Below are 26,980 nucleotides of genomic sequence, written 5' to 3'. Positions count from 1 at the left end.
GTAATTAAGTAGTTCCAAGTATACAATAATAATAATAATAATAATAATAATAATAATAATAATAATAATAATAATAATAATAATAATAATAATAATAGTAACAATAATAATAATAATAACAATAACAATAACAAATTAAAATAAAGTTGAGTTAGATCTTACAACGACGCTTCAACGCTTTCCCAAATTTATAATTTCTCGAATTTATAATTTCCCGAAATTATAATTTCCCGAATGTAAATATAACAAAGTATTTTTTTTTTTTTTTGGTAGTAGACTAATAATATTAAAAATGTAAAATTTATAAGAGAATAAGAGATTAAGAAATATTAAGAGATTATAATTTATAAATTATAATATATGAGAATAATGAGATTATGAGAATAAGAGAGTAAGAGAATGAGATGAGAAGTTGAGTTGTGGAAAGAATTGGAAGTTTAGGGTGGTATTTATAGGTGAAAATATAGCCGTTTATAGCCGTTTATGGCCGTTTATGGCCGTTGGAGGGAAAACAAAAACAGCCTTATAGCCGTTAGCCCGCGGGCCGTGCCTGCGGGCCGTGCCTGCGGGCCGTGCCACGGGCTATTGGCCGGGCTCGTGCCGTGCCGGGCTGCTTTTTGGTTTTTTTTAACCGCAGCCCGCACGAGGCACGAGGGGCGTGCCATCGTGCCGGGCCGGGCCTGCCGGCGGGCCGTGCCGTGCCGGGCCATCCTCGTGCCGTGCCCGGGCCGCCCGCGTGCTGACCCGGCCCACGCCCAGCTTTAATCTTAGCTCATTATCAAACATGTTATAAGAATGAAAAAGAAATGTATATAAGTACAGACCACATTATTTAATTATTGAAAAAAAAAACCTTACAAAAAAAGAAACAATTGCATGATTACAAAAGTACCAACAAGGCAACGTTTGGGCTACTCACTAGTTCATATATTGTATGTAGTACTATTCAAATATATATATATATATATATATATATATATATATATATATATATATATATATATATATATATATATATATATATATATTGTATGTAATATTTGCACTTTGCCTCGTAATGAATTAACGAGTATTCTTTCAAAAAAAAAAAAAGTTCGTATGTTGGTTGAAGTTTTTAGGGAAGGTGCCTGCATTACAAATTCGTGATTAATTCTCGTCTACTTATAAAAAGCAAAAGTTTATTTTTCTTTCTTTGGACTATTTTTTTTTTGGTGCATTTTTTAAATCATTAATCATTTTAATCTACAAAATTCAATTAAGTATGAAATATGATATAATTTGGTCTCATAATCTTATTTAATTTGATCTGATTCTAATTAAAATAAGTAATAAAATCTATAAATAAGGTATATAACAATGTAACACATAACCAAAACTTATCAGAATGCATCAACCTTGATTTAGTGAGAATTCTTAGACAGGGTAGCATAATAGGATTCCTATCCAGAAGATATGAATGTCACAAGCTCACAATTTATCTTTAGGGCAATAATATATGCATTCAGTACATTTATCGTTAGGGCAATACATACATGTATTCAATACATTTATTAAAACCTCCATAGTATATTATCTACAACCAACAACAAAATGTTTGACTCACTTAGTAGGGTTCTTATCTCATATCTTAGAGGTTTGGGATTCGAATCCTACCAAATAAGGCTGCAAATACTGAACCAAAAAATTATGAGGATTGAGGTCTAATTAAGATCTTCATTAATAACATATTCCAGCATTCTTTTCAAAAGAAAAATAAGCCACAACTACTTCCCATTAACAATGGCCTATTCAATAGCTAAAAACTATTTAGTATTTTACTTTATCGAACAAGATTAAAATCTCAAATTTAATATCCAAGACCTGAAATTGAATTTCATTTATTTACTATAGACGACTCTCATTTAAGACTTATTCCAACATGGCAACATCCAACTCTTCAATAATTGTAAAGAAATCGTCGTGTTTCACATGGGCCAATACCACGTCCAAGTACATCCTTTCTACTCACATCAATATCTGATTTTGTCCCCCATGTGACGTCCAGGTACATGCCCCTCCACCAAAATTACCATAAATACCACTCTCACCCTTTCTATTTTCCATCTCTTTTAAAACCCCCAACAATTCTCACACCACAACAAAACCAACAACCAAAAAAACGCGCGGGGCAATTTCGTAATTCCACCACTTCGCCGGTAAAATGATTTCCGACGCCGGAGCTCCACTACTCCCTACGGAATGCGTAGCCGAAAAACGAACCAACACTGAAGCTTCGATTTCTGGCGCCGTGTTTAATGTGTCGACGAGCATAATCGGCGCCGGAATTATGTCTATTCCGGCGACATTGAAGGTTCTCGGAGTTATTCCGGCGTTTTTTCTGATTTTTACCGTCGCATTGTTGTCGGATTTGTCTGTCAACTTTTTGCTTCGGTTTACTTACTCCGGTGGTTCGGCGAATTATTCCGGCGAACCGGCGACGTATGGTGGTGTTATGAGGGAGTCTTTTGGTTGGGTTGGATCTTTGCTTGTTAAACTTTGTGTCATCATTTCAAATTGGGGCTGCTTGATCGTTTATCTTATTATTTTAGGTGACTTGTTTAATTTTTTAAAAAAATATATTTATTTTTAATTTAGCATTTTTCTTGAAGTTTTGCATTGATACATGTAGTAGTTTGATTTAGTTCTTTTAATCTATGTTTTGGTTTTAGTGTTTTTAGATTAGTTTGTTTTGGTGGTAGAGATTTAAAATTAGATGAAAAGTCTAGCAAAAGTCTCACTATGATTGGCAAAAGGTTCTAGTATGTAACTATGTACATAGTCGTGATGTGTGGATTAGTACATAGTCGTGCTGTGCGAGTACTAATGAAGTGATTCGAGTGATAATGTAATATACTCGTGTTAGTGTAGATAGCCGTGTGGATACTTGATAGAGGCATAGAGCCGAAGCAATTGATATACTCGTGTAAGTGTAGATAGTTGATCGAGCTCACAATCCTAGTCCGACCTTAATATGTTTTGTACGTGTTCGATAACGAATATGTTAAGTAGATATGAATATATGATGTTAGTGTTGACGGTTCTAATGATCATCATTAGGTTTGAGTGTTTGACCAACTAGAATCTGACCCAAAATGAACCTGAATCCGATCATTTACTGTACTGTCTTCTTGAAAGAGCTGAACTTTGATCAAACAACTTAGGTAGATCAAGTGCCACATCCATACATCCATTTATGTTGTGCAATTTATGCTAATTCTTGCAAATTTATGTGTGTTTTTTTTGAGAGACTGCTTCTGTATTGGATTGATTGTTTTACTGGACTCGCTCTGTCTCTCTTTATGCTAGATTTGGCATATTCAGTTAACTTGTAGCTTAAATTAACATAAAAAGATCAAATTCAAGTTGGTTAAATTAGAATTTTATTCTATTAGGGACAAATCTGGACTCTCTATGAGGTATACAGAACAATCTGATTAGGTGATTACTCTTAAGTTGTAACAATTTGGCAGGGACAATGTGTCATAAGCTTATTTCCTTTTTGTGTTAGATATTCAATATTCATATATTCTTGGCTTACATATGATGATGTTTTCCATTATGAACACTTAAAACTGTGCTTAATATCCTAGTGCTTTTTAATTCTGCAGGCGATGTTTTCTCTGGAAGTGAGAATGGAGATTCCATTCATTTGGGTGTTTTACAAGAATGGTTTGGCTCTCATTGGTGGAATGCTCGGCCTTATGCCCTTTTCTTCATTGTCACATTCATTCTTCTCCCTTTAGCACTTTTCCGGCGTGTTGGTAAGCTCAAACTCAGTTTATTCGTACTACTTATATAATTTACTTTATGCTGTAATAGATGCTTTCCTGAAAAACAACTGATTAAAGTCCTAGTTAAACGTTACTCAGGCGTGATCATTAGAATCTGTTCAAACTTGATCTATGTATGAGCTAAATTCCCATTTTTTTCTTTGCAAGCAGAATCCTTGAGGTTTTCCTCTGCAGTGGCTGTTCTCCTAGCTGTGGTGTTTGTTTTCATCAGCTTCGTGATGGCCATCTCTGCGCTCTTTCAAGGAAATGTTCAAAAGCCTAGATTGTTTCCTGAATTGGATGACCATTCCTCATTCTTCAACCTCTTCACTGCTGTCCCAGTAATTGTTACAGCATTCACATTTCATTTCAATGGTGAGTAAAATAAATTTCAACTATAATAGTATAAAGTGAATTCGGACATAATATGAGCTAGTTAGTGGTATGTGCAATATAATCCAAACTATGAGTAGTTTATTTACCAACTTTTACATAATTTTGCTCTCTAGTCCGAAGGAACCTTTTTACATGAAAAATATATAAACTAGAGCTTTCTTAACTGCCTTGAGAAAAGAAAAGAAGGGAAGGTGTTTCTCTAATCTTTGCACTAAAACTATGTATAGACCTTTAATTTTCCTGTTACAATTTTTTTTATTTTACCTCAAAACTGAAAAATTATGCAAAACTGTGTTGCTGGGAAAATTTCTCAGTTCAGCACAAGCTGCTCAGTGCTCACTTTCAGAATATTTTTATTAAATTTTCTTGATACTAATTACTATGAGTTAGAGGTAAATGAAATCATATTTTGATAAAAGAGTGCATCTGAAATATGTAATTGTTTTCCTTTGTAGTCCATCCGATTAGCTCAGAACTAGGCAAGCCGTCTAAGATGACAACAGCAACTAGAATTTCTCTCATACTTTGTGTTGTCATCTACTTCTCTGTTGGCTTCTTCGGGTACCTTCTGTTTGGTGAGTCAATTGCTTCCGACATACTTGTAAACTTCGACAGGTCTTCTGCAAGTCCTTTCTTGAATGATGTGGTACGGTTGAGCTATGCTTTTCACCTTGTGCTAGTGTATCCTCTGCTGAACTTCTCTCTGAGGGGCAACATAGATGAACTCCTGTTCCCTAAGAAGCTAGTTTTGGCTAATGACAACTTCAGATTCGTTTCTCTCACTCTAGTACTATTGGGCTTATCATACTTGGCTAGTTGGCTGCTATTGCCATCCCGGATATATGGATATTTTTTCAGTATGTTGGTTCAACTACCATCATCTCAATAGCATTCATTTTCCCTGCTGCCATCACTCTAAGGTATACTACTCTGGCTTTTACTTCTTTTCCGTTAGCTATGGATACAAATTGTCATTGCTAATGAAATCCATTTTCTCATGGCAGAGATGTTCGCGGCATATCTTCAACAAGAGATAAAGTTGTTGCCTTGATAATGTTGATTTTGGCAGTAGTTACCAGTACGATTTCTATTGCGACAAATATTTTCAACGGAAGCAAGTCTTAGTCATGATTTTCTGGCTCGATTGTATTCATCGTGAGTATTTATGGTATATTATATGATAATAGTGTCTGTAAATTGAGTGGGAATGCGGTTGATTTTAGCACCATGAGCTAATCATATATGTAGATGTAGTGTCTGTTCCATCTTGGAATGATGTCTTTGTATCATGAACGGGTGGTATGTGTATGTAATTGTGTTGGAGAGTTGACCATCTGCAGATAGAAATAGGCTGAGAGGTTTTTGCAATTAATGTAAAATTTTATACTTCTATGGATTTCAACTCACAAGAAAACCTGGCTGTTTAGAATTGTATAACAAGGCACTGAAGGCAGTAATTTTATTTAAAAGAGGGCAACAACACTCGTTCGGCAGATTGTTTGCTCTTTTGGTTCTTCAATGCTCCACATCAAAAGCACATTTTCATTTTAACAGATGATATATCTACTTATCTAGTACATTCATGGAGTGAAATCTTAATTTTGACTACTTTTTATTTAGAATAAATAACTATTTATGATTGAGAAAATGTAATATTTATTCTTTTTTTTTTTTTGATGAATAATATTTATTCTTAAATCAAAGAAGCTACCCATATTTCTAATTTTCATTTAATTGAACAGCCCTACCAAAGACCATAATACCTCCAAGGTCTCCAACTCTATCAATATAAACATATGTAATGTAAATTATTTAATTGTCTAAATCAACATGAATTTTGGCACAATTTCCTATAATAATTATATTTAGCTGTATTTTTAAATAACTTGCCTATAATTAGGAACATGATGGCAAACGAGAGCTACGAATTTCATCCAAATGGCAAGAGTATAGAAATACTCGTATAGTCGGAAATTATTTATTACAAATGAAAACCTGTGTAAATCATCATTCAAATTTTGCATAACCTTTAACAGTTTTACCTAGAGCCATTATAGAATATTGACTCTCTATAACAAATACATAGGACTAAATCACGTTGTTTAGAACTAATCATATACAAGTGAGAAGTTTTCCGATTCAATTAGTTCGCATTAAGAAAACTTTTTAGTCCATCATCGATAAAAGACTTTTTGATAAGCCTAGTTTATACGGAGTACACCAAGTTTTAGTCGTTAATAATTATAGAGTAACATTGCCCTCATAGGGTGGGTGACTTCTAATCGAGTATGATTTTTATTACCTGTCGAGATAATTTTAAACGGTACGAGTACATTTCTTAGCCTCTAGGATATGGTTGACTTTCAGGAACAATATCATTTGCAATGCAGTGATGAACAGCCCAATAAAGCCCGTAACAAAAAAGTCGTGGGTTCAATTGAAGGCCCATAAATTGGCCCATTGATAAGAAGTTAGGGTTTTTCCTAAGGTCTTATAATCCCTTCACACTTCCCCTCTTCGTCTTCTTCACCTATCATTCACTCTGCGCCGTCTCTCTCCTCTGCTTCCTTCTCAGGTTTTTCTCTCTTCTCTCTCCTATGCTTCCTTCTTTGTTTTGAACTTTTAATTTTTGATTTCTGAACTAGTTTGATCTTTGCTTTTTAATTGTATTTCTCAATTTCATGTTTGATTCTACATTCATGCCTTTTTTGGTGGTGGTTGTTGTTCGTGTTGATTTAAATTTGTTTTTATTTTTTGAAATTCCTGGAAAATTGTAGAAAAGCCCTTATTTTTTCAATTTTCTTCTGGGTAATAAACTATGAAATAGTTGGAATTTGTTGCTTTGTTGATCAATTTTATTGGGATTAATGGATTGAGTAGTTGTAATATATTCCAATTAATGAATTTTGTTTGGTGTTTCAACCAGAATTTAAAGTTACTTCCATTCTTAAATTAAAATAATGGCTTGATAATCAAGCTGTTAGTTGAAACCCTTGCTGAATATATATTATGTGGTTTTTGTTTGGACAATTTGAATTGATTTGATTTTAATTATTTATTAGTATAAGCTTGCATATTATTGATTACGAAGTATATAATAAGATTGCATTTTTTGTTTCAAGTAATTCGAGCTTTAATGTTGGTTAATTGGTCATCGGTTGTCGTTACTAATTGATTGAACGTATTGCTTAATTTTAGTTATTGCTTTTGCTGAGAATTGCTTCTTGGAGCGTGTTTTGATAGTCTTCTTTAATGTTTAAATTAGGTATTTGCATTGTTGTGTTATCACCTACAAACTAAGCAAAGATGCAAAACGACGAGGGAGAGATCATCGATCTTTACATTCCCAGGAAATGGTATGCTTGCAATTTTTTCGCCAATGTGATTAGTTTGTCATTTGTATTGTCCAAGGTTAATTGGATAATTGACATCTTTTCTGGGTCTCGTGTCATTTTAGTTCGGCCACTAACAGGTTGATCTATTCCAAGGACCATGCTTCAGTCCAAATCAATGTTGGTCACTTAGATGACAGGGGTATTTACACTGGCAGTGCCACCACCTTTGCTCTTTCTGGTTTCGTCCGTGCTCAGGTCTGGAATGTTTACATGTTCCCTCTTTAATTCTTTCTTGCAAGTAGCCGTCTGAACTGGGTAGCTTACTTGGGATTTATCTTTTTGTGCAGGGTGATGCCGACAGTGCCCTTGATCGCCTTTGGCAGAAGAAGAAGGCTCAAAGTGGCCAGTAAGGAGTTCACATTATCTCAGTTAGTGTTCCTGGGTAGTATCAACCAGGAAGGATGTGGAAGTTCGATTGCTGATGTTATGAATCAAAAAAAGATTTAAGAACTCAATTTTGTATTTTTACTCTTTTGGAGTTTAGAGTTTGTTTTTAGTTGAATTGAATGTTAGTTCTTTGGCTATAATATGGATTTGATGGTATATCATCAGCTAATATGATTAATTTTGCTTGGTATATCTTCCCTCTATTTTGTGCTAAATCTTTTTGAAGTATTTTGGTTTCTTTTCCATGTTCTGGTTTGCTATTTCTGAGCAGTATTGCAGGCATCCAATTGAAACCAATTGAAGTATTTTAATTTCAGTTATCTACAGAATGTGTAAACTCTGGTGTAACAAACCTTAAATTGAAACACATCTACCTTTCCATTCAAGCTCTGATTTGAGTATCTTGGTGCTGTAAAGGCAGTGATAATTTTGACTGAGATTTCTGAAGTTATTGGAGAGAGGGATATACAGTGTTGGTCATCGTTGAGGGCAGTGAGTTGAGCGTCGTATCCCTTGGTGAAGGTTCCTGCACAAAGGTTAGGGATTCAAGTTCAAGCACTGAACCATTGTTGAGGGAGTATCTAATATTGTTTCTTGGAGAAAGCAATGGATGAACTACTGTGCACGTAGGTTTGGATAAGTTTATTTTTGTTTTTTTATTTTTCATAGTAAAACTGCTACTTGTGGACTGTGTTTTCGTAAATAAGTTTCATTCCAATGCAAAACCGTAAATAAATTTCATTCCAATGCAAAACCGTAAATAAATTTTTTAAAAGCTATATTTTTATAACTCATCCGTGGATTTGACAGTTTAAGGTTGAGATTTAAGCATATGTATATGCTTTGGAGAAGGACTCAATCACATGGGTCCTAGGGAATATGCTTTGGAGGTTTCAATCACAATGGTCATAGGAATCAAGTGCAAGCCTATGCACTGAACCATTGGAGAGGATTATATAGTATTGGCCCTTGGATAAGGCAGAGTTTAAAGGTTTAAGCCTTTAGGTTGAGATTTAAGAGAAATGGAGGCAGGATGCTTGGAAAAGGATTCAAGTGCAAATTATAGCGCAAAGGTACTCACGTTGGAGTATCTGACAATTTGAAAAAAAAAACGTTTTCTGTAAGAAGAATTTGGGTTTCGTTGAGTTTGTTCATGTTAGGGTAGTAAAAGAAAAAGGGTAATATATTAAGAAATGAACAAGTAAAGTGAGACAATTATTTGATCAACAATTACATTAATTAAATAGACCGTGTGTCAATCAAGATCGTAACTCTAAAAATGGGTCACACTCCATGAAGTATGAATCACATACTGAAATTATCAGGAATTGACACAGTTTTACAGGGCACTAAACTCAGCCGACCTCCTTGCACAAATACATTAAAAAGAACATAAAACATGCTGCACCTGCACCTGTTGCTGGAAGGGCAGCACATCTGATTCCAGTCTTCATAAGAGTCGTAATTAATCATGCTGCATCTGTAAATGTATAGCCTCGAGATGAAAACATTAGTTAAAAGCCAAAATTTTCAGTTGTATCACAAATCTTGAAACTTTTTCAGTAAACTTGACTTGTAAGTGGTGATGTCTTGATCCTCAGCAGGGTCTGGAACCGACCTGATCACTGAAATTGCTCCAGCTTGGTGTAACGCAGCAGCAGCTTCGTCTGCAGAAACCAATGTTATTAATACATGGAGTGAAATATCAATTTTAAGTCCAAAACTAAATGAGATCTGTAACATTTTCAGGATGACAAACAAAAGTCCCATGTCAATCACTACTATTATAGCACAAAACGACTAGGCATTAATCTTCATCACATCCTAGAATTTGACTCTAAAAAATTTACTGACTGAATTATCTACTTCCTTTAACTAGGGAACTTAACCAGAGCACTTGGATCAATGTGAGAAACTCAGTAAAGCATTCTATCTCTATCCCAACCATATTTCACTGGAATAAGTAGAGGAGTCCAATTTCTTGGTTTTTAGATACGGGAAAACCCAATTCTGTAGAAGAGAGATACGTTAAGCATATACCACCACTTCCCACAAGTGGATGAGGTCACAAGTCACATTCACACCAAAAACTCCCAATTTAAACTGCCTTCTTGAAAGCTGATGTATCTTTGGCTTCCATCCCATAAATAACAAATCTACACTCATGATCATTTTTTTTTGTATACATGTTCATGTCATGTAAATCATAAAAACAAAGTTACCCTTGGAAGTTTTCTTTGCAAAACAAAGATGATTTCACAAGGAATTATTAATAGAACAAGATCATGCTCAGTCTCCAAGTCTACAATTCCTACCTGAAAAAGGCTGTACAGAGAGAACTTGTACCATATAGTCCTAACAAGTGACATAGAAATATAAGAAAACAAAAGGCAAAAAGTCACAAGGATGCTTGAATTCTACATAAATTATCCATTTTAAAATGTTGGAAGAAAATTCTATATTATGCTAGCGAAAGGAGTTCTACTCAATGTGATGGAGAAAGGAAGATATTCACAGATATCCGTACCTTTTTTCACCATTCAAATCCTATACATTACAGAGGTTATCTTTCTTCAACAACAAATGAAAGGTGAGGTCAGTTGTTTGTTGTCCCTAAAGCCACCTTGAAATTCGTGAACTAATAAATGTATTTGCAAGTTTGGTGGCTCGGAATGACTATTGTTTTATTTCTCATCGATTCTCTTAGCCTATGACCTAGTCTGCAGCAGTAATCTCTCATTGCACATCAGAACCTTATTTCAGTACTTAAATTTAACTATATGATCAACCTGATACTTCTGAAGAAGCTTCAGATTTCGTGGACAATATCATTCTTATTAGTAAGGTGTAAGTAGAGGCTTGTCATTCTATCTTCTGAAATGCAATATGTAGAAACCCTATTATCTTGTTTATCAGTATAATGTAAATTTTAAGTCCTCAGTGCCACAGAAGGGGCATTCTTTTAATCAAGCCCAAATTTACCCCCAAAAAATAGATAAAATCACAGAAGGGGCATTCTTTTTGAACTCAGTAATATCAATATTCTGTATTGTTCAGCAGGGTTGAAGACCCAACAGAAACCATCTTTTGAGAGCATTAAGTAAAAGAAATTGCAACAACAAATTATTGAATCGTACCTGAAGCTGAAAGAGCAGAAAGTGCTTTAAGTGCTTCTTTTCTGGTTCGGTCATCTTTAGCAGTGTCCAGCATTTTCACAAGCTCTTCAGCTCCACCCATCTCTAGAATCTTCAGCCTCCTTTCATCTACAACACATGTTGGCTACATGATAAAATCTAAAAAGACTCATCCTTTTTACAGTCTCTTTAAAATGCTCTTCAGGGAGGAAAGCTCAAAGGAAATGCACAGAAACATCAATAAAAATAGAGAGAAAATTAATAAAAACTCCATCTTGTTGCATTGGCTTCCATAATGCAGTTATAGAGCCCATCATTTTGTCAATGGCAAAGGGGTATTATAAGCGGTAGCACACTAGCATTGTTGATCACCAATAATAATCACCCACGTACAGCATGACTTAACAGGTTTTTGCATCCACATTAACAATATCTTGCAACCCTGCATCCTCTTAAAAATTGAAGTGTTTCATGCAAATTGATACAAAGTACTTGCTTGGTTACAAATAAAAGTTCAAGTAATGGCTGGCAAGTGAGATGCAAGATGCTTATAACATAACCATGAAGATGAAGGTGGACACATTATGGAATACGCACATTTGATTTTGCAAGATGATCCAATTCTTTTCTTAAAAAAAAGAGGGGGGGGGGGGGGGGGATTTTCTTTTCCCCCCTAACCCTCTTTCTAATATCGCCTTCTCAAAATACAGCTGAAATTGTAATGTGCTTAATATGCATATTGAAAGATGAAAAACATGATGAAAGCCTATTAATCCTCATTTCCACAATACATCAAAATTCAAAAATGCCCTAATACACTTGAGCAAATGCTCCCCAACCTCATAGCTCCAACATAACAAGTCAAAAACCACACCAAAGATATAATTCACAAGAAAACAAAAGCAACACAAGTTAAGGACAATGAATTATACCGTCAACAGCGAAACGAGCAATCCGAGATGCACCCATTCTCTTAAACAAGGGATCTTTTACTTGCAAAAGTGACACAGATTGTTGTATCAAATTATCTCCTGCACAAGACAATTGAACAAAAACACAAGAAATCAGTAAAAATTTAAGAACAACAACAAATCAATCGCTACATTAGTCAAAAGTTCAGTCTTTTCTTCTTATACACAAAAATCCAAGACATAAATTGACAGATAGAAGGTAAAAACCAAAATTTACCCATGTAAGGGAAAAGATGGTAACCAACAGCAGTAGCAGTGCCAGCAAATATAAGCTTAAGCACCCATCCAATTTTTCTTTCAGCATCTTCTTCAAGCGTTAATTCTTCTGAAAATTCCAAAATCACAAGCAACCTTAATTAATAAATAAACTAAATAACCTAAACCCAATTCAATTCAATTAGTATTAATCACAGAAATATAAAAAAGAGGCAATAAGTTTGACCTTTTGTTCTGAGAAATGTAGAGTTGCCATTAGATTGTACATTTCCTGGTCTAATTCTGCAAAAATACTTAAAACAGAATAACTTTGATGATTAATACAAGCATAATTAATGAGCAAATAGGTTGAAAATTGAAATAATCCCAGAAATTGAATTTATGAAATAAAAACTCACAGTATAAATCTGAGCCGCTAAACCACGCATTGGGATTGAACAATGGAGGATTATTTGATCTTGTTAATGGATGATTAACAAAGCTACTTAATTTCAGAATGTTTCTGGGTATTTCTCAAATTAAGTGATGTTACAACACTCAAGTTTGGGCACAAAGGTCGGGTCTTTATGGAATATGAACTTTAATTTTGAGGAGAAAAAATGGTAAGGTTATTTTTAAGTTTTGGGTCTTTTGCCTCTTAGATGGAAAGTTGATAATGGGTCAAAGCACGACATGATCCCATGCGAGTTTGTTCTGCGGTTCTGCCCCAATCAAACCCATGTTGGCTTGTGAGTCAAGAGGTGTGAGAGTATGATACTAACATGAGATTTTCGTAGTCATGCCAATTTTAGTACTCGTAGGTTTGTTCAACCGTGATACAATATAATCATGTCACATCCTTAACCGTTTCAAGCTTGACCTTTCCGTTGGCATTACCGTATGACCCCAATGTCATGCTTATTCTTACAATCGCACCAATTGATCCGTTAATCTTTGATTTTGCCTAGTCACTTAATTTTTGAGTTTATATTTCATTTTGTCACCAATATTTAATTAGTTTTGTGAATTACATTTACTTGGTTTTTGTTCTTTTTGTCGACATTGGGTAGTTTGGTGAGGGAAATTTTGTATTGTATTAAATTGACAATTTATTTAAATTCAAGTTAGCAAATCTCTTATATTGATTAATATACTCGTATGAAGTGCATAGTTTAACAAACTCTTTGCATGCGTTCTTTGAGAATCTAGCCATTTCAGGTAGAGTTTTCTTCTTTTTTGTGCCCAAGGATATCATTATATCAACCACAATCTTATAATTAGCATAGCAACCATCCAAGTGACGAAAACTTTTCATAGACTTCCTTTCACTTTATTGAATATTAATATATTATGAATCTCAATAAATAAGTGTAACTTGTCTATAAAGTCCTTAACATGGTCTATAACAACCTAAAAATGAAAATATTCCACTCATGTTTAATTTTGACATGTATTCTTAAAGTAATTTGAATTTAAGAAATATATTAAATTTTTATTCACTGCCCTATAGATTTTATATTTCATTATTCTGAATAAATAATTTGTAAATAGTATTGCATCAAATATTTTAATGGAACAAAAATCTAAACTAAAAATAAAATTAGCATCATTTCTTTTTAAATAAATTTCTTTACAGAAGAGTAGTTCAATAATCAATGAACCATATGTTGACAAAATGAATTTACACTTGAAAATTATAAATTATCCCCACAATTTTGTTACAAATTAGTTTTGCTCCCACAAAATCAAAATTGGTAAAAATCAATTTTCAGAATGGAAAAATACAGTATAATTAAGTTTTCTAATTTGGAGCATGATATGTACAAGTGTACAACAATAGGGAGTAAGTACTATTAAATGGCGTTACCCATTATTATAAGTACAGACATAACAAATGCGTAATCTACACCTTCAATAACTTCAACCTTCAACACGTCTTTTCCCTGAAGAAAGTTCTTCCATGTATTTCTATGTTCAACCTGTAAAATAACGTTTTTACGAATTACTACCCTTAATCATTAATAATTACCGCGTCTTGCCTTTTTTTCAAAATAATCTTAATACCTAGAAAATAATCTACCCATATATCGGAATTCTCTCTACTATTTTCAAATTTCAACCGTTGTTCAATAGATTTAGCCTAAAAACTTATACTAATTCTTAAAACCTCCCACCCCTCCTTATTATTGCATTCTAAACGTTCATACAATAATTATGATCTCCATTTCTTTTTACATCACATAAGAAAGACGGTTCAATTATCTTATACAACTATTAAGTATAAAGATCGAAGTTAAGAAATTAGTAATCCGGGCGACTTACTCGGGCGATAATTCTACTGCCTTGGTACATAGCAGCAGAATTAGAACTTGCGTCATCCTTCTTAATTTGAAATCTGGCTTCTTCAGGGTTAGGGTTGTCTAGAAATAATATATCAAGTCGTGCATTAACTTGAAATGCGCTTGTTCTTTGCACTTTGAACATGTGATCCGGTGCATCTGTGCTTTCTCCTTCATATACATCCCATCGACGTTTATCCGTAATACGCTACATAACACCAAAATTTTCAATCTAATATTACTTGCAAGAGTCAATCAAAAGTCGTTTTTGCAACAATTATAGACTATTGCAAAAGAGGCAAAGATAGGTATAAATATATTAATCATCAAAGTTGTGCACTAATAAACATAAACGTTCACATGTCTAATCCTTGATCGTGTACGTATGCTATAATAGGGTATATTGTATGATTACCGCTTCACGAAGTGTGACAATAGGAGAATTATGAGAGTCTTTCATTAGGAATGTCCTATGAAGCAACCAATTGAGACCGTCAGCTTGTAGGAGAAGATTTTGATCAACATCAAAAACTTGGAAAACAGCATTGGTTTGAAATTTAGTCCTTTTCTTCAGAACTATAAATTCTTGGGATTTTTGGGTGCAGTAATTTTCATCTATAATTGCTACTTTTGATACCGGTTTATCGTCTTCTACTTGGGGATCATCCGCCATTGCTTTAGAAATTTGTCAAAAATTTAACTGCATTCAATCCTTTTTTTAGTTTTTGGTAAAATGGAAAAACCAAGTTATTTAATAAAAGCAGAACATAATTGAAGTAGAATTGCATAATTAGAGGAGAGGAAAAGAGAGTTTGTAGGACAATAAACGATCAGCATGTTATTTGCCTTTGTCCATTGTTGCAAATATAGGAATGCATACTATTGTTGAACAATTACATTTGTGATGCTGGCCACTTTTGCCATTATGATCAACATCCGAGGGCGGTCTGAGCTCACAACACGGGTATCCTTGTGCTCTCTTGGATGAGTGGTGATGCAGTGGTTACACCTGCAGCCGCCTACTTAGTGGTACATCCTACATGTCGCCTGTTTATTGGTACATCATATATGATCTTTTTCTAGCTTATGGCAGAGTAGAGAGTACTTTAAAATTACACATTTCGTTGTTGTTTATTATTGCCTTGTACCATCTTGTGTGCTTGTCAAATTTGAAATACAGAATACACAGGAAAAGGAGAAAATTCAAGTTTACAGGCAAAACAAATACTCACATAACTAGACCTTCTATAACATATAGTAATAAATATCATGATCCATGAATTGGAATTACAGTATACACTCCCATTTGTTTTGGGGAGGACTATATCTTCCTTACTACCTACAGATTTGGCTAGCAAAACCTCTCAACAAAGAACTAAAAGCAAAAAACTGGAAAAAACGGGGAAATCCCATTAACTACAAAAAAGACCGATCAAAATTTGTGTAGGATTTTGTCAACAGCTCAGGCTACTTTTAATTTAATCTTGTCAGCAAGTGATCTTATACAAGCCTTGCCCTCTTGAGAAATCAGCAGCTCTGAAAACCACTATTTCCTGAAAAAAAAAAAAAAACAATGAAAAAAGGTGAGAACTTGGAATTTGCGACTGCTGTAGAAAACACCAGCATATCTATTACTCTGAACTCAAGCTAACCTGTTCCTCTTCATTGATGGGACAAGTATTCCTCTCTTCTCTAGACTCTTAAACCTATCCCTTGCTAACGTATAACAAGCCTTAGCAAAACAGAAACACAAATCAAGAATTAGGGAATATACTGAAATTATCGAACAAGTGACCAGACATATATCCATCACAGAAGGGAAGTTGATTTTATAAGCAACAAACCTTCAGCTTGCGGAGGGATCCAGTAATTTCTTCAGTCAGGAGAACCTGAGTCGGGGCAGGCTCAAACCTGAAAGCAACATTCATTGGCATTAGAAGTACAGGTGGAAAACCAGTAGTTTGGCTCAGGAGCATTCTGGTGGTGAGTCATTCAGTCCAGGATAAGGTCGGGTCCAGGGGGTGCTTTCGTTTATTATGGAAGATAAATCACATTTAATAATAGATTTCGACTTTCCGGGTACAGACGAAAGAGGGGGGGGGGGGGGGGGAGCGCACATTTAACAATAATTCAACATGAAATTAGACCATCAGGTACCACATACTTTCGTTTTCCCAAGCGTGGAGGGCCTGATTTTAGCCTTTCTTCTTTTGCTACCATACGACGGAGATGTCTCTTTTGCTTTTCTTCGTCCTCTTCAGCTATTTCCTTAAGTAAATCTGGTATGCTGCAAGAAGGAAACAAATAAAGAAATGACCACCATTTTTATTCTATTTTTTTAAAAAGGACTACTTCATTGCCCCAGATGAATAAAACATACCTGTCAATTTCCTTTGAAAGCTCTTCAATCTTCTTGGCTTCTGCTGAGGCCTTTTCCTGTTCCTTCCGTCTAATTCTTTTGTTTTTCTCAACAGTGGTAATCCGTTTTTCTTTAGGTTTCCTGCAGCATTATTTTTCTTAGCTACATGAGCTCCCAGGTCAACCTTACATCTAACCAAGGTCAAATACACCAGAACAAAATTGCCTACGTAGAAGATAGCATTTACAGAAATAAAGAAGATAAAAAATTGCAACCAAAAAGATAAGAGCATGGAAAATCAACAGATGGATCTTCTAGCCAAACAAAACTCAAATTTGGAATAAAAGTCTGTACAGATTAAGCAACAACTTTGACTTGTTACAAAGAGGGAAAGGGGCCAAGCACAAAAGATATTGCCAAATATTCGAGAAGCAGCAACTCTGAATCCAACATAATTTCTTAGTTATGGCACACATATATAAAGAGTACAAGTCTTCTACTTATAAAACAAATGCAAAATTTACCTTTTTTCATCTTCGATATTCCCATCTTCAGTTTGATTTTCCTCGTCCATTTCCTCATCATCTTCATTGTCCACTTCCAGAAAATATTTCTGATAAATGTTACTATTGTCAGGATCTTCTGTTGCTTCACAAGACAATTACAAATGGCACAAGGCTCAAACCAGGCAGGCTAAAATGAATAAAAACTTACATCATCTTCAGTGACTGGTTCTCCAGGAACAGTTAAAGGAATTGGCTCAGGCTCCAGCTCCTTTTTATAAATTTTCTTCATCTCTTCTGCAACAGCTTGTGCCAAGGAGTCCTGAAATGCTCATTGATTGAATATTAAGTAAACGTTTGATGTGGTTAAAACCGCAAGACAATAAGAGATATTGGGTAATAACTAATAACCTTGTGACTCTCATCCTCTGGATTAAAAGAGCATCCTTGAGGCTCAACTTCAACTGCTGGAATTTGTGAAGGTTTACCTTTCTGTAAATCAAACAATTCATAATGGTCACCAGTCAGACAAGGGAGCTAGATCATACACAGCCAGATATAAAAAGAATCAAGTAATAGACTCTGTGCATCAAATATATATATCTAAAATCAAGGGATCTCATAAGAGACCATGACCCAAAGATCACCAGAAAAGATTTGACAAGCCAAATACTTCACATAACATGTGTAACAGTGTAAGCTCCTTTTAATGGGAAATAAATAATCAAATGTCTACATACTAAAGGATGGGAAGCACAATAAGCGAAGGAGTGAATCATTAGATGATTAGATTAGCACAATTCTATTCAAAATGACAATCAAAGCAGAAACATTAAAGTATTCGAATATCAAGTTTCGTACACCTAATTTGCAGCCAATGACATGTGTTTCTAAGATATCAAATATTTTACTAATGATGATTGATTAAATAAAATTGGATGATGAATATGTTCTTTCTACTAGTAGAATATCGAGTGTGAATTGCTTTCTGTACCTACTGCAAATGATAAAATAAAAAAAAAAAAAAATTAACCGCCACCAATGTAGATACAAATGTACTCTCAAAATTTCAAACAAAAAAATGAATAGCTAGTCATCAACATACCTTCTTGCCCTTGATATTTACTGTACCTGCAAAAATGCAAGAAAGACAACTTGTAAATCACATGATAAAGTTAGCAACAGGATCATCTGGAAACTCAAGATAACGAAGATAGTAAATATTACTTTGAGCATCCCATATGTCAAATTTGCCAGATTCGGGGCCTTTTTTATCCTGAAAAAACAAAAGCACATGTTACACTTGATAAATTGTCTTAACACTAAACATAGCTATTTGCTGATGTTAAAAATACTCACTTTATCTTTGGAAGAATCCTGAGACTTAGCCAAATCAACTGTTTTCCTTTTCTTCTTGGAATCCTTGAGAGTAGATGACTCCACAGGTTTAACAAATTGATTCCTCTGTAGTATACTCTCGAAACGCAGTACTTTCTCCCTCTTCTTCTCAATTTTACGCTTCACCGGTACATCTAAATCATTCAAAAACCCCAACTTTCTTCAATTATTTCATGTAAAAACTGTAGACACGCCCAGAATAAATTCCTTAACCTAGGGTACCTCACAAAAATTCCTAATTCATACATCGTCTATGATTTTTTGCTTGTACATTCACTAGTACAAAATTTTGCTTAAGGTAATATTTTGATTTTACTACAACAAAATTTGTGACAAAACATACAGGTCTAGGTCACACTTCGGTACCTCACCCGATAATCCAGAGCCTAATAGACTCTGAATAATCCCTCAAATGCTCATATAACAAAGTATACTAGCTTTAATTTGAAATATATCAAACAATAATGGAATTTAACAAAAATACCCATAATCAAAATTAAATTCACAACAATATAACTAAATCAAATTGAATCCCTCAAATCAATTAAATGTTCATATATCGAAGTATAATAGCTTTGATTTGAAAAACAAAAAAACAGAAAAAATTCTCATTCAACACATAAACCCATATGCAAAATTAAACTCTCAAGAATATAACTATATCAAATTGAATGCAAAAACTACTGTATGAAATTAAATTAAAATTAAGAACGTAATTAGAGGGAAGATAGAGAAAGAGATATACCGGTGGATTTATCAAGAACAAAGAGAGAATCACTGGGAGCAGAAGCAAGGGAGCCGCCGGAATTAGCGTCGCGAGTAGTTTTCTCGTTGAAATCCTCGAATTCTTGGGAACTAATATTGCGCCATGCTTTCTTCACCTTCTTCGCTCTCTTCTTCCCCATTGTTGGTATTTTCTCTCTCTTCGCTGCTGTTGTTCTGTGTGTTTGGGTGTTTCTGCGTGTAATGGAGGCGGACAGATGAAGTTGAAGAGTGGTTTTTTGGTTCAGGGTTCCTTCCCTCCTTTTTAGCGTTTATGGTGTAGGATATTTCTGTGATTACTTTTTTTTTATTGGGTTTGAAAAGATATTTACCTAGGCGTTAAAAAAATTCACGTCGTGTTTGGGGAAAAGCTGAAAGCTGAATCTGATTGTATTACCTAATCGTATTATTTAATTTGACTAACTTAGTTTATTAGCTTACTATTTGATTATTTGAAATGACTAATAAGCTAATTATGGGATAAGTAGTTCATGTAGAATTTTTAATTAAATGAGGGTATAAGTGTCATTTCACCATAAGAATTGAATACGGTAATTAAAAAGCTCTTAAAAGGAGCTTTATGAAAAAGAGCTTATTTAATGGAATAACCTCTTTAAATAAACTTCCCACCAAACACCTTGAATTAGCTTATTTAATAGTCAATAAGTTAATTTTGCTCAAATAAGCTAGTTACCAAACACACCCTCAATAAGAATAAGTTCAATTCAATGAGAAACCCAGTTTGATAATCGTAAAAATCGGTAATTTTAAAAAAATATATATAGAGAATTAGTATAAATAGTTTTAGTTCAATAAAAATAATTTGGTTTGGCAAAAAATACTGATTACTCCCTATGCTTAATACTTCTATCAAATTTCACACCTAAGTATGTTAAACAATTTAGAAACGTAGAGAGTACTATCTATGTTCCCATTTTTCATAGTTTTATGGGGCTTTGTTAGATTTATCGTATTATATATTTTAGTAGTAATATCAAGTTTCTATAATATTTATACATATAGAAATGAAATTATATAAATTTTAAAATGCATTTTGGAGACCGTTAAAAGTTAAATGGGGCTAAAAAAATAGGGATAGAGGAAGTAATAAATAAGGAAACCACCCGTAAGATTGTTTCTTGAACATCATGATTTATCCCAACTTAAATATGTAAGAAATCAACTCGTCCTAACAGAACCTTAAATGCAGATTAGTCCAGAGGATGAATCGGGTAAGAACAATAAAAGAAAAAAAAACTCAACTCGTTTTGACTTAATACGAAAGTAATGTGATCCACATTTTAACTTACGAAATGATTTAACACAACTCAAACTCGGGTGACTGAACCCGACCCAATCACTCAAATCAATACCTCTACGACTCTAGGCCCGAATTGAACCCTGACCTCGGTTAGGAGTTAGGAGTCTTAGGACTAGGCCAAACATATCTTGGTAGTAGGCCTAATACTCCGAGTATACGGTAGGGAAAACTTGCACCACTACTACACCAAAAACGAATACGCAGTACTTCGCTGCAACAATTTCTTTTCGAATTCCTTGAATAAGGTATGGATTTATAAATTTTAATTTTTTTTTGCTTTGAAGAGTGAAATTGATGAGAAAATAATGTTTTAATTTAAGTGGATATGATGTTGAATGCATTGGGTCGACTTGTGTTACAATTCTGTGTTTTAGACTTTGCCTGTGTCAACAAACATATTGTCGTGTGATATATGATAATTATAATATACGGAACTTCGTGCTCGGTTTTATATTGAAGTGTTTAGGGAATATTATGGGTTTATGTATATATAATTAATACTTGTACTTCATATATAGGAGTGTTGTTGGGCTTTTATGACCAAGTAGAAGTCTTTTTTCGTAATTTTGGGGTGCAAGTGGATTTCCAATGAACTCCATGATAACAACAAAATGCTTGAATCACTGAGCTAAGCTTGGTCTAGTGGAAAGGGTTGTACTTTCCAACCTTGAAGTTAGGGGTTTAATCCCCAATAGAGGCAATTTGGAGTGGGAATTCTCTTACCCTTCCCCCCACTTTCAAAGTGTATAGCCTGCTAACCCGGGTTGAGAGGTCCGGCCTGGTAGGGCCTTTCTCCTTACCATAAGGCCCTTCTCCTTACCAACCAAAAAAAAAAAAAAAAAAGCTTGAATCCTCTTGTAGAGGTCTTAGGACGTAACTCACGTAACACCATTTATTTGGAGAGATTCTATTAATTGGGATTTGTGGTGGTTAGCTGGATTATTTGGAGTTTAGTAAGCTCTAGTATATGGATTTCCGAGTTGAGGTATCCAAATGTGTAATGTGTAATGTGTTTTTTAAGGCCGTTTATTCACTATTAAAAATGCAACCTTATAATTCACGTTATTGTGGGTATTTGGTTGTAAAGTGTCAATACATCTCCTAATCTTCTAGATGCAATGTGTTGAAAAAGATTGGGATAATATGCGAATATGTCGTGGAAAAATTGACAAAAGGATTCGCATGTTCTTTGTTTCTATATAAGTAATTGAGGCTTCTAAATGATAGTGATGTTTTATTGTTTACTGTTGCTAGAATTGTGACCTAATTTAAATGAAAGTTTTCATTGGCTAGCAAATTGTTGTCATCTCCAACTTGGTCATGTATGTAATGAATACTTTGACTAGGGTAATGCATTGCATTGTCTCTATTTGAACATCTTCGTAAGTTATTCCAGGTTTTTGTGAATTCTATTTGGGCCCTGCAATAGTATAGGTTTTTACTCGAGTACTATGCAAATACACAAGATTTTTAATGAACATACACTTCGTCAATAGAATTCACCTGATGTATTATGCTTGAAATTAGAGTCCTTAGTTGTTACATGAGTGGTCTATATATATTCTAGCATTGCAATGAAGTTATCTCCATTATTTGAAGCAAATAATATTCAATTATGATGTGAAGTAGGAGCTTCATAGAAATGGAGAAATGTCTGCATACCAGGCTAACAGCATAAGCATCTGTAAAGCTCTTCAGTTAGATCCGTAGGAATTATTTTACAGGCCTCAACCAAATGTGAAAGGAGTGAATTTATTGCGAGTGTTAATAAGAGGCTTGCTTATGTTAGTTGATTCACCTGTGCAGCTGCGCTCTGTAGTGCTCTTCAGAACAGGGCCTAAGTAATTTCATCGGTTGGGGGTTTTGGACGACTATATATGATTTCTATGTGACATGATAACTTTTTGGCTGATGAGTATTTCTATCAGTGATTGAACGACTTTGGATGTTGACACTTTTGCCATCCCCTTTACCACTTTGTTAGACATATACTTGTAAGCGACATCTGATTGAAATGAAGAATATTTTGGAGTCAATTTTTCATGAATGGTTATATTTTTGGAGGTTGACAGCTTAACTGATGTGCGCTTTCTGAAGTCGATGTTTATTTCGTTTGCAAGTTAATTGAGAATTTTTAGTACTGACATTTGAAAGATATACAATACTTGAAGATATATCTGGATCTGTGGTGATAATTCAGACTGCTCAAACAACTTTGTTAGTTTAGCAAAGTTTATTAAAGGTAGATAATAGTGCAAGATTAAAGTGCTTCTAGTTACAGTCTGGACATTTTTTTGGACTGACCAAATGACTTTTGAGATGTTTAAAATATGTGTAATCTGGATAATGAAGGGTGCAAGCTGCTCTTATTCACTGGAAAGAGTCTTAGTAGTGTGTTCTGATCTATTTCACTTATTACTTCACAATCAACTTTCATGATATCACTTGTATGTTGGCCAACATCAAAGACATAACTGATATATTCTCAAGTTTCATTGGATATATGAGTATACTCGTTAGAGCAATGTGATGAGCTGAGCTATGAGATGTCATAATTTTAGGATCTCATTTTGGTATCAGGTAGAGTTATGTCTTTGTGAACATTCGATTTACTTGAAGAAGTCTGAAAATTGGCTTATGCGGAAGATTTTAAGATAAGAGTTGCAAAAGCTTGGAGTTCTATTGGAGGTTGAATGTCAATTTTATCTCTAGGCATAAACAAAAGATACCCTCTTCGTTTATGAATTGTTGTCACGTTGTCCCAATGTCTTGTAGGATATGACCTTAGTTGACTGATCACCTGGTGGTTGAGCTTAAGTAAGAGCAATCTTGAGAAGTACTATACTTATTTAGTAAAAGGGGACAACTTTTTCCAAACATCCCAAAATTAAATAAAATGTCGTGGCTGATTATCTTAGATCTTGGTGGAAGGAATTTATGTACGTGTAAGGAGTTGTTTCTTCAAATATATGAAGTTATTTTTTCAGAAAGAAACAGAGGATGGGGAGCCAGGTTAGAGTAAGATGAAACCAAAGGCATCTAAAGTTATATCTTTGCAGATATGCTGTGTAAGGAATTGAAACGTCTGATGGCTGAATATGCCTAATCTTGGGATCTTGTCTTAGTTTACTTTTGTAGTGTTTTTAAGGTGTGCCAATACAAAAGATAGCTGTCACTTAACTTACACTATTCTGTATTCCAGAAAGGATGAAATTTTGTAAATTCTTGCTAGCAATGGCAAGAGGCAGTAGGATAGCTGTCACTTAACTTACACGTTTGTTTTCAAAAAAAAAAAAAAAAAAAAAAAAAAAAAAAAAAAAAAAAAAAAACCCTTACACGTTGGAGACTTGAGCCCTTCTCTTAAAATTGAAGGGAAGTCGTTTTCTTCTAGGACTTTTTTGTTAACTTAAAATGCATCACTTAGTCCTTTGGGGTATTACATGTTAGAAGAATGACAAGGCAATTAGCCAATTTGTAACCATCCGTGCACTCTATATACTAGCCAAAAGTTGGCAAAGGGATGCCATAGTTGGAAAGACACCTAAATGAAATGTCGTAGTAGGAGCTAGTCATGACATTGAGACCCTCCTGAAATTTTGTGTGGCCTAATTGTTCCCACTTGTAGGCGTTGTTGGTTTTATTTTGCATGTGAAGTAAAGGGACAGAGGCAAATCTTGTATAGACCTCAACATTAATATTCTGATAGCTTTGTTGTGTCTTAGATTGATCCATTCATGTTTGGAAAGTATTACAAAACCTTGTGATCTGACCTAGATTTTACGGAATAGTTTTCGCACCTATTCAAAAGCTTTTACGCAGAAAACACAGGTTTTTTTTATCTGTTTGAGCGTCGTTACTGATTTTTGTTTTTTTTTTTCATGAGGGATCGGAGGACATGTACTCTTTAGTTTTTACTGTCAATCCAACATTGATGTATGTAGCACTTACTGTGTAACTAAGTTAGCGAGTACTCTAAGAAGGAAGCCCCAAATAGCCTCTTCTTGTCCCTGCTTCTATCTTAAGTAGGATGCTGTATAACAAAATCAGTCAAACAATGCCAGGCCATATCTATTTTAATTTTACCATTAGTCTATTGCTATGACTGGGAAATTGGCTTGCTCATCTTTGGCATGAATTGGGGATGAAATTCTATTGTAATTTGTAATTCTAGTTTATAGAATGGACCCACTGCCCACAAGGAATGATAAGGATCGGAAAAGCAAGAATTTATGTAAAGGCAACATATAAAACTTGACATCATTATTGGAAGAACAATGTGTATAGTTCAAGAAGAAGACATCACCCTAGCTGTCGTTGGTATGTAGCCTTTTGGACGTATGGTCTGCTTTGCATGCTAGCATGCAATATATACTTCTAACAAGATAGCTTTTTGTTAGTCTAATAAGTTATTCCCACCATCAATTTTTTTACTAGTTAATTCCTATTCGCTTTGTCTTTTTTTGGTCATTAATTCCTTTTTTTTACCCCGGCCAAAACCTCACCCATTGATCTCTTCTTAGACACATCAAACACCAGCAATCCTCACATTTTTTTCCCTTTTTTTTTTTCACCCATATTGTGGGAGAGAAAGCAGTATTATTGGGTTGCCTAGGCTTATGTATGTGGCATATTAGACTATGTTAAACATAAAAAAGACGGAGGAAGTATGACCCACGGAGTCACAGGTCATAATTATTAATGTTTTATATTTAAGACCTCATTTTTCTTGCCCATATTTTTAAAGCTTCACTATATAGTTAAGGACATATAACTTCATTTTTTTATCCTCCATGAAGTTACAGAGTTGAAGGTTAGTAATGTTTGAATTGTACTTGATTGTTAGTGGTGTATAGAACCATAATGTGTTGATGTGTTTCACATTGAGTAAGTTTTGGTGGGTATTTTTTACGAGTAAAACTTTAGATCGAATGTAGAATGCATCACTCTCCTATTTGCTCTCTATACCAAGAAAAAAAATAGGAGTGATATTTATCACTCAAATGTTAGAATTTATACAATTAGGATGAATTCTCATCATCATATTTAGATAAAATATGTTTAGAGGCCAATAAAAGTTACTCAGTTAAGAACAATTTTTAACTACACTAAGTTTTTATAATTTTAAATAAGTTCGTATAAGAGGAATTCACATGAAGACAATGCACCATTAGCCATTTGGTGTTTGTTCTCAAACCTAGATAATTAAGAAGTAGTAACTTAGTACATCTGTTCATACTTGTCATTATGGACTTGTCTTTCTCATTTATGTTAAGAGCAAGTTTAGCCCCAAGTTTTAAGACTTGGATGTGACATCATTTTTGGTGGTCCTTATTGAAAATGATATCATCAAATTCTTGTTAAAACTCACTAAGACTTACACAAATTTATCACTTTAGCCCTAAGACTTAAATATTTGACATATTATATGTAGAAAAGTGTAAAAAAAAAAAAAGGATAATAAAAATAAAAGTGGGATGGGTGAAGTGGGTCCCAATCTCAAGTCTTAAGTTAAGTCTTGGAATTTCAAGACTCAACTTGAGACTTGCTTGAGATTTTTGAACAAAAATGGAAAAAGTCTTAAAATTCAAATTGATGATGTCATCCCAAGTCTTAAGACTTGGGGCTAAACTTGTTCTAAGTGGATTCTTAACAGATCAAAACTTCACATTTTTTTTCCCTTTTTGCTTCATGCAAATTAAGGGCACTTAGGGCACTAGTGTTTGTCCCTCAACTTTACAGTTTAAATTCATTTGTTTTTTTCATTTATACAATTGCATGTGAGCGTACGTTCCCAAAGAAATAACTCACGTGACTCCATGCTTGCTAGTCACAGGAATTCTAAATCACAATATAAAGGAAACATATAATATGCTTTCAATTATCAAACAAATTAGTTTATTTTGGTATGGTCACGAGATATGTTACTGAATTGAATAATATCTTTACTGTATAAATTGGTCCCAAATGTGTTCTTTGTTTTTGGATTTATATCTTCTGCTGATTTGATATGT

At 34.2% G+C, this 26,980-nt stretch overlaps 4 protein-coding genes and 1 pseudogene across 5 annotated transcripts; 2 read left to right on the top strand and 3 right to left on the bottom strand.

Annotated features, from left to right (window-relative positions):
* The first annotated feature begins 2,109 nt into the window (after positions 1 to 2,109).
* Positions 2,110 to 6,013, top strand: LOC145592618 (amino acid transporter AVT6C-like; annotated as a pseudogene). Its single transcript, XR_014102452.1, has 5 exons — positions 2,110 to 2,588; positions 3,648 to 3,800; positions 3,981 to 4,184; positions 4,661 to 5,125; positions 5,210 to 6,013. The product of XR_014102452.1 is annotated as an amino acid transporter AVT6C-like (transcript).
* A 657-nt stretch (positions 6,014 to 6,670) lies between these two features.
* On the top strand, positions 6,671 to 8,171 carry LOC145591126 (small ribosomal subunit protein eS21-like). The gene is made up of 4 exons (XM_081647529.1): positions 6,671 to 6,780; positions 7,471 to 7,561; positions 7,663 to 7,795; positions 7,888 to 8,171. The coding sequence occupies exons 2-4, from the start codon at positions 7,512 to 7,514 to the stop codon at positions 7,948 to 7,950; spliced, it is 246 nt and encodes an 81-aa protein (XP_081503655.1). The 5' UTR covers positions 6,671 to 6,780; positions 7,471 to 7,511; the 3' UTR covers positions 7,951 to 8,171.
* A 981-nt stretch (positions 8,172 to 9,152) lies between these two features.
* LOC145592617 (uncharacterized) lies at positions 9,153 to 12,970 on the bottom strand. The gene is made up of 6 exons (XM_081649122.1): positions 12,707 to 12,970; positions 12,535 to 12,601; positions 12,310 to 12,417; positions 12,054 to 12,152; positions 11,125 to 11,250; positions 9,153 to 9,654 (listed from the first exon to the last, which is right to left on the bottom strand). Exons 1-6 carry the CDS (start codon positions 12,734 to 12,736, stop codon positions 9,527 to 9,529), a joined length of 558 nt encoding a protein of 185 aa, XP_081505248.1. The 5' UTR covers positions 12,737 to 12,970; the 3' UTR covers positions 9,153 to 9,526.
* A 1,170-nt stretch (positions 12,971 to 14,140) lies between these two features.
* Positions 14,141 to 15,299, bottom strand: LOC145590663 (protein LURP-one-related 15-like). The gene is made up of 3 exons (XM_081647078.1): positions 15,042 to 15,299; positions 14,610 to 14,834; positions 14,141 to 14,266 (listed from the first exon to the last, which is right to left on the bottom strand). Exons 1-3 carry the CDS (start codon positions 15,297 to 15,299, stop codon positions 14,141 to 14,143), a joined length of 609 nt encoding a protein of 202 aa, XP_081503204.1.
* Positions 15,300 to 15,849: 550 nt separating this feature from the next.
* Positions 15,850 to 19,910, bottom strand: LOC145592616 (ribosome biogenesis protein NOP53-like). The gene is made up of 12 exons (XM_081649121.1): positions 19,632 to 19,910; positions 18,848 to 19,020; positions 18,716 to 18,764; positions 18,594 to 18,619; positions 17,900 to 17,980; positions 17,700 to 17,810; positions 17,510 to 17,598; positions 17,007 to 17,126; positions 16,791 to 16,913; positions 16,471 to 16,537; positions 16,279 to 16,358; positions 15,850 to 16,179 (listed from the first exon to the last, which is right to left on the bottom strand). The coding sequence occupies exons 1-12, from the start codon at positions 19,789 to 19,791 to the stop codon at positions 16,173 to 16,175; spliced, it is 1,086 nt and encodes a 361-aa protein (XP_081505247.1). The 5' UTR covers positions 19,792 to 19,910; the 3' UTR covers positions 15,850 to 16,172.
* Positions 19,911 to 26,980: the final 7,070 nt, after the last annotated feature.

This window comes from Chenopodium album, chromosome 18 (genome assembly GCF_948465745.1).
Source record: "Chenopodium album chromosome 18, dcCheAlbu1.1, whole genome shotgun sequence".
NCBI lineage: Eukaryota > Viridiplantae > Streptophyta > Magnoliopsida > Caryophyllales > Amaranthaceae > Chenopodium > Chenopodium album.
This window is presented reverse-complemented; position numbering and strand designations above follow the sequence as displayed.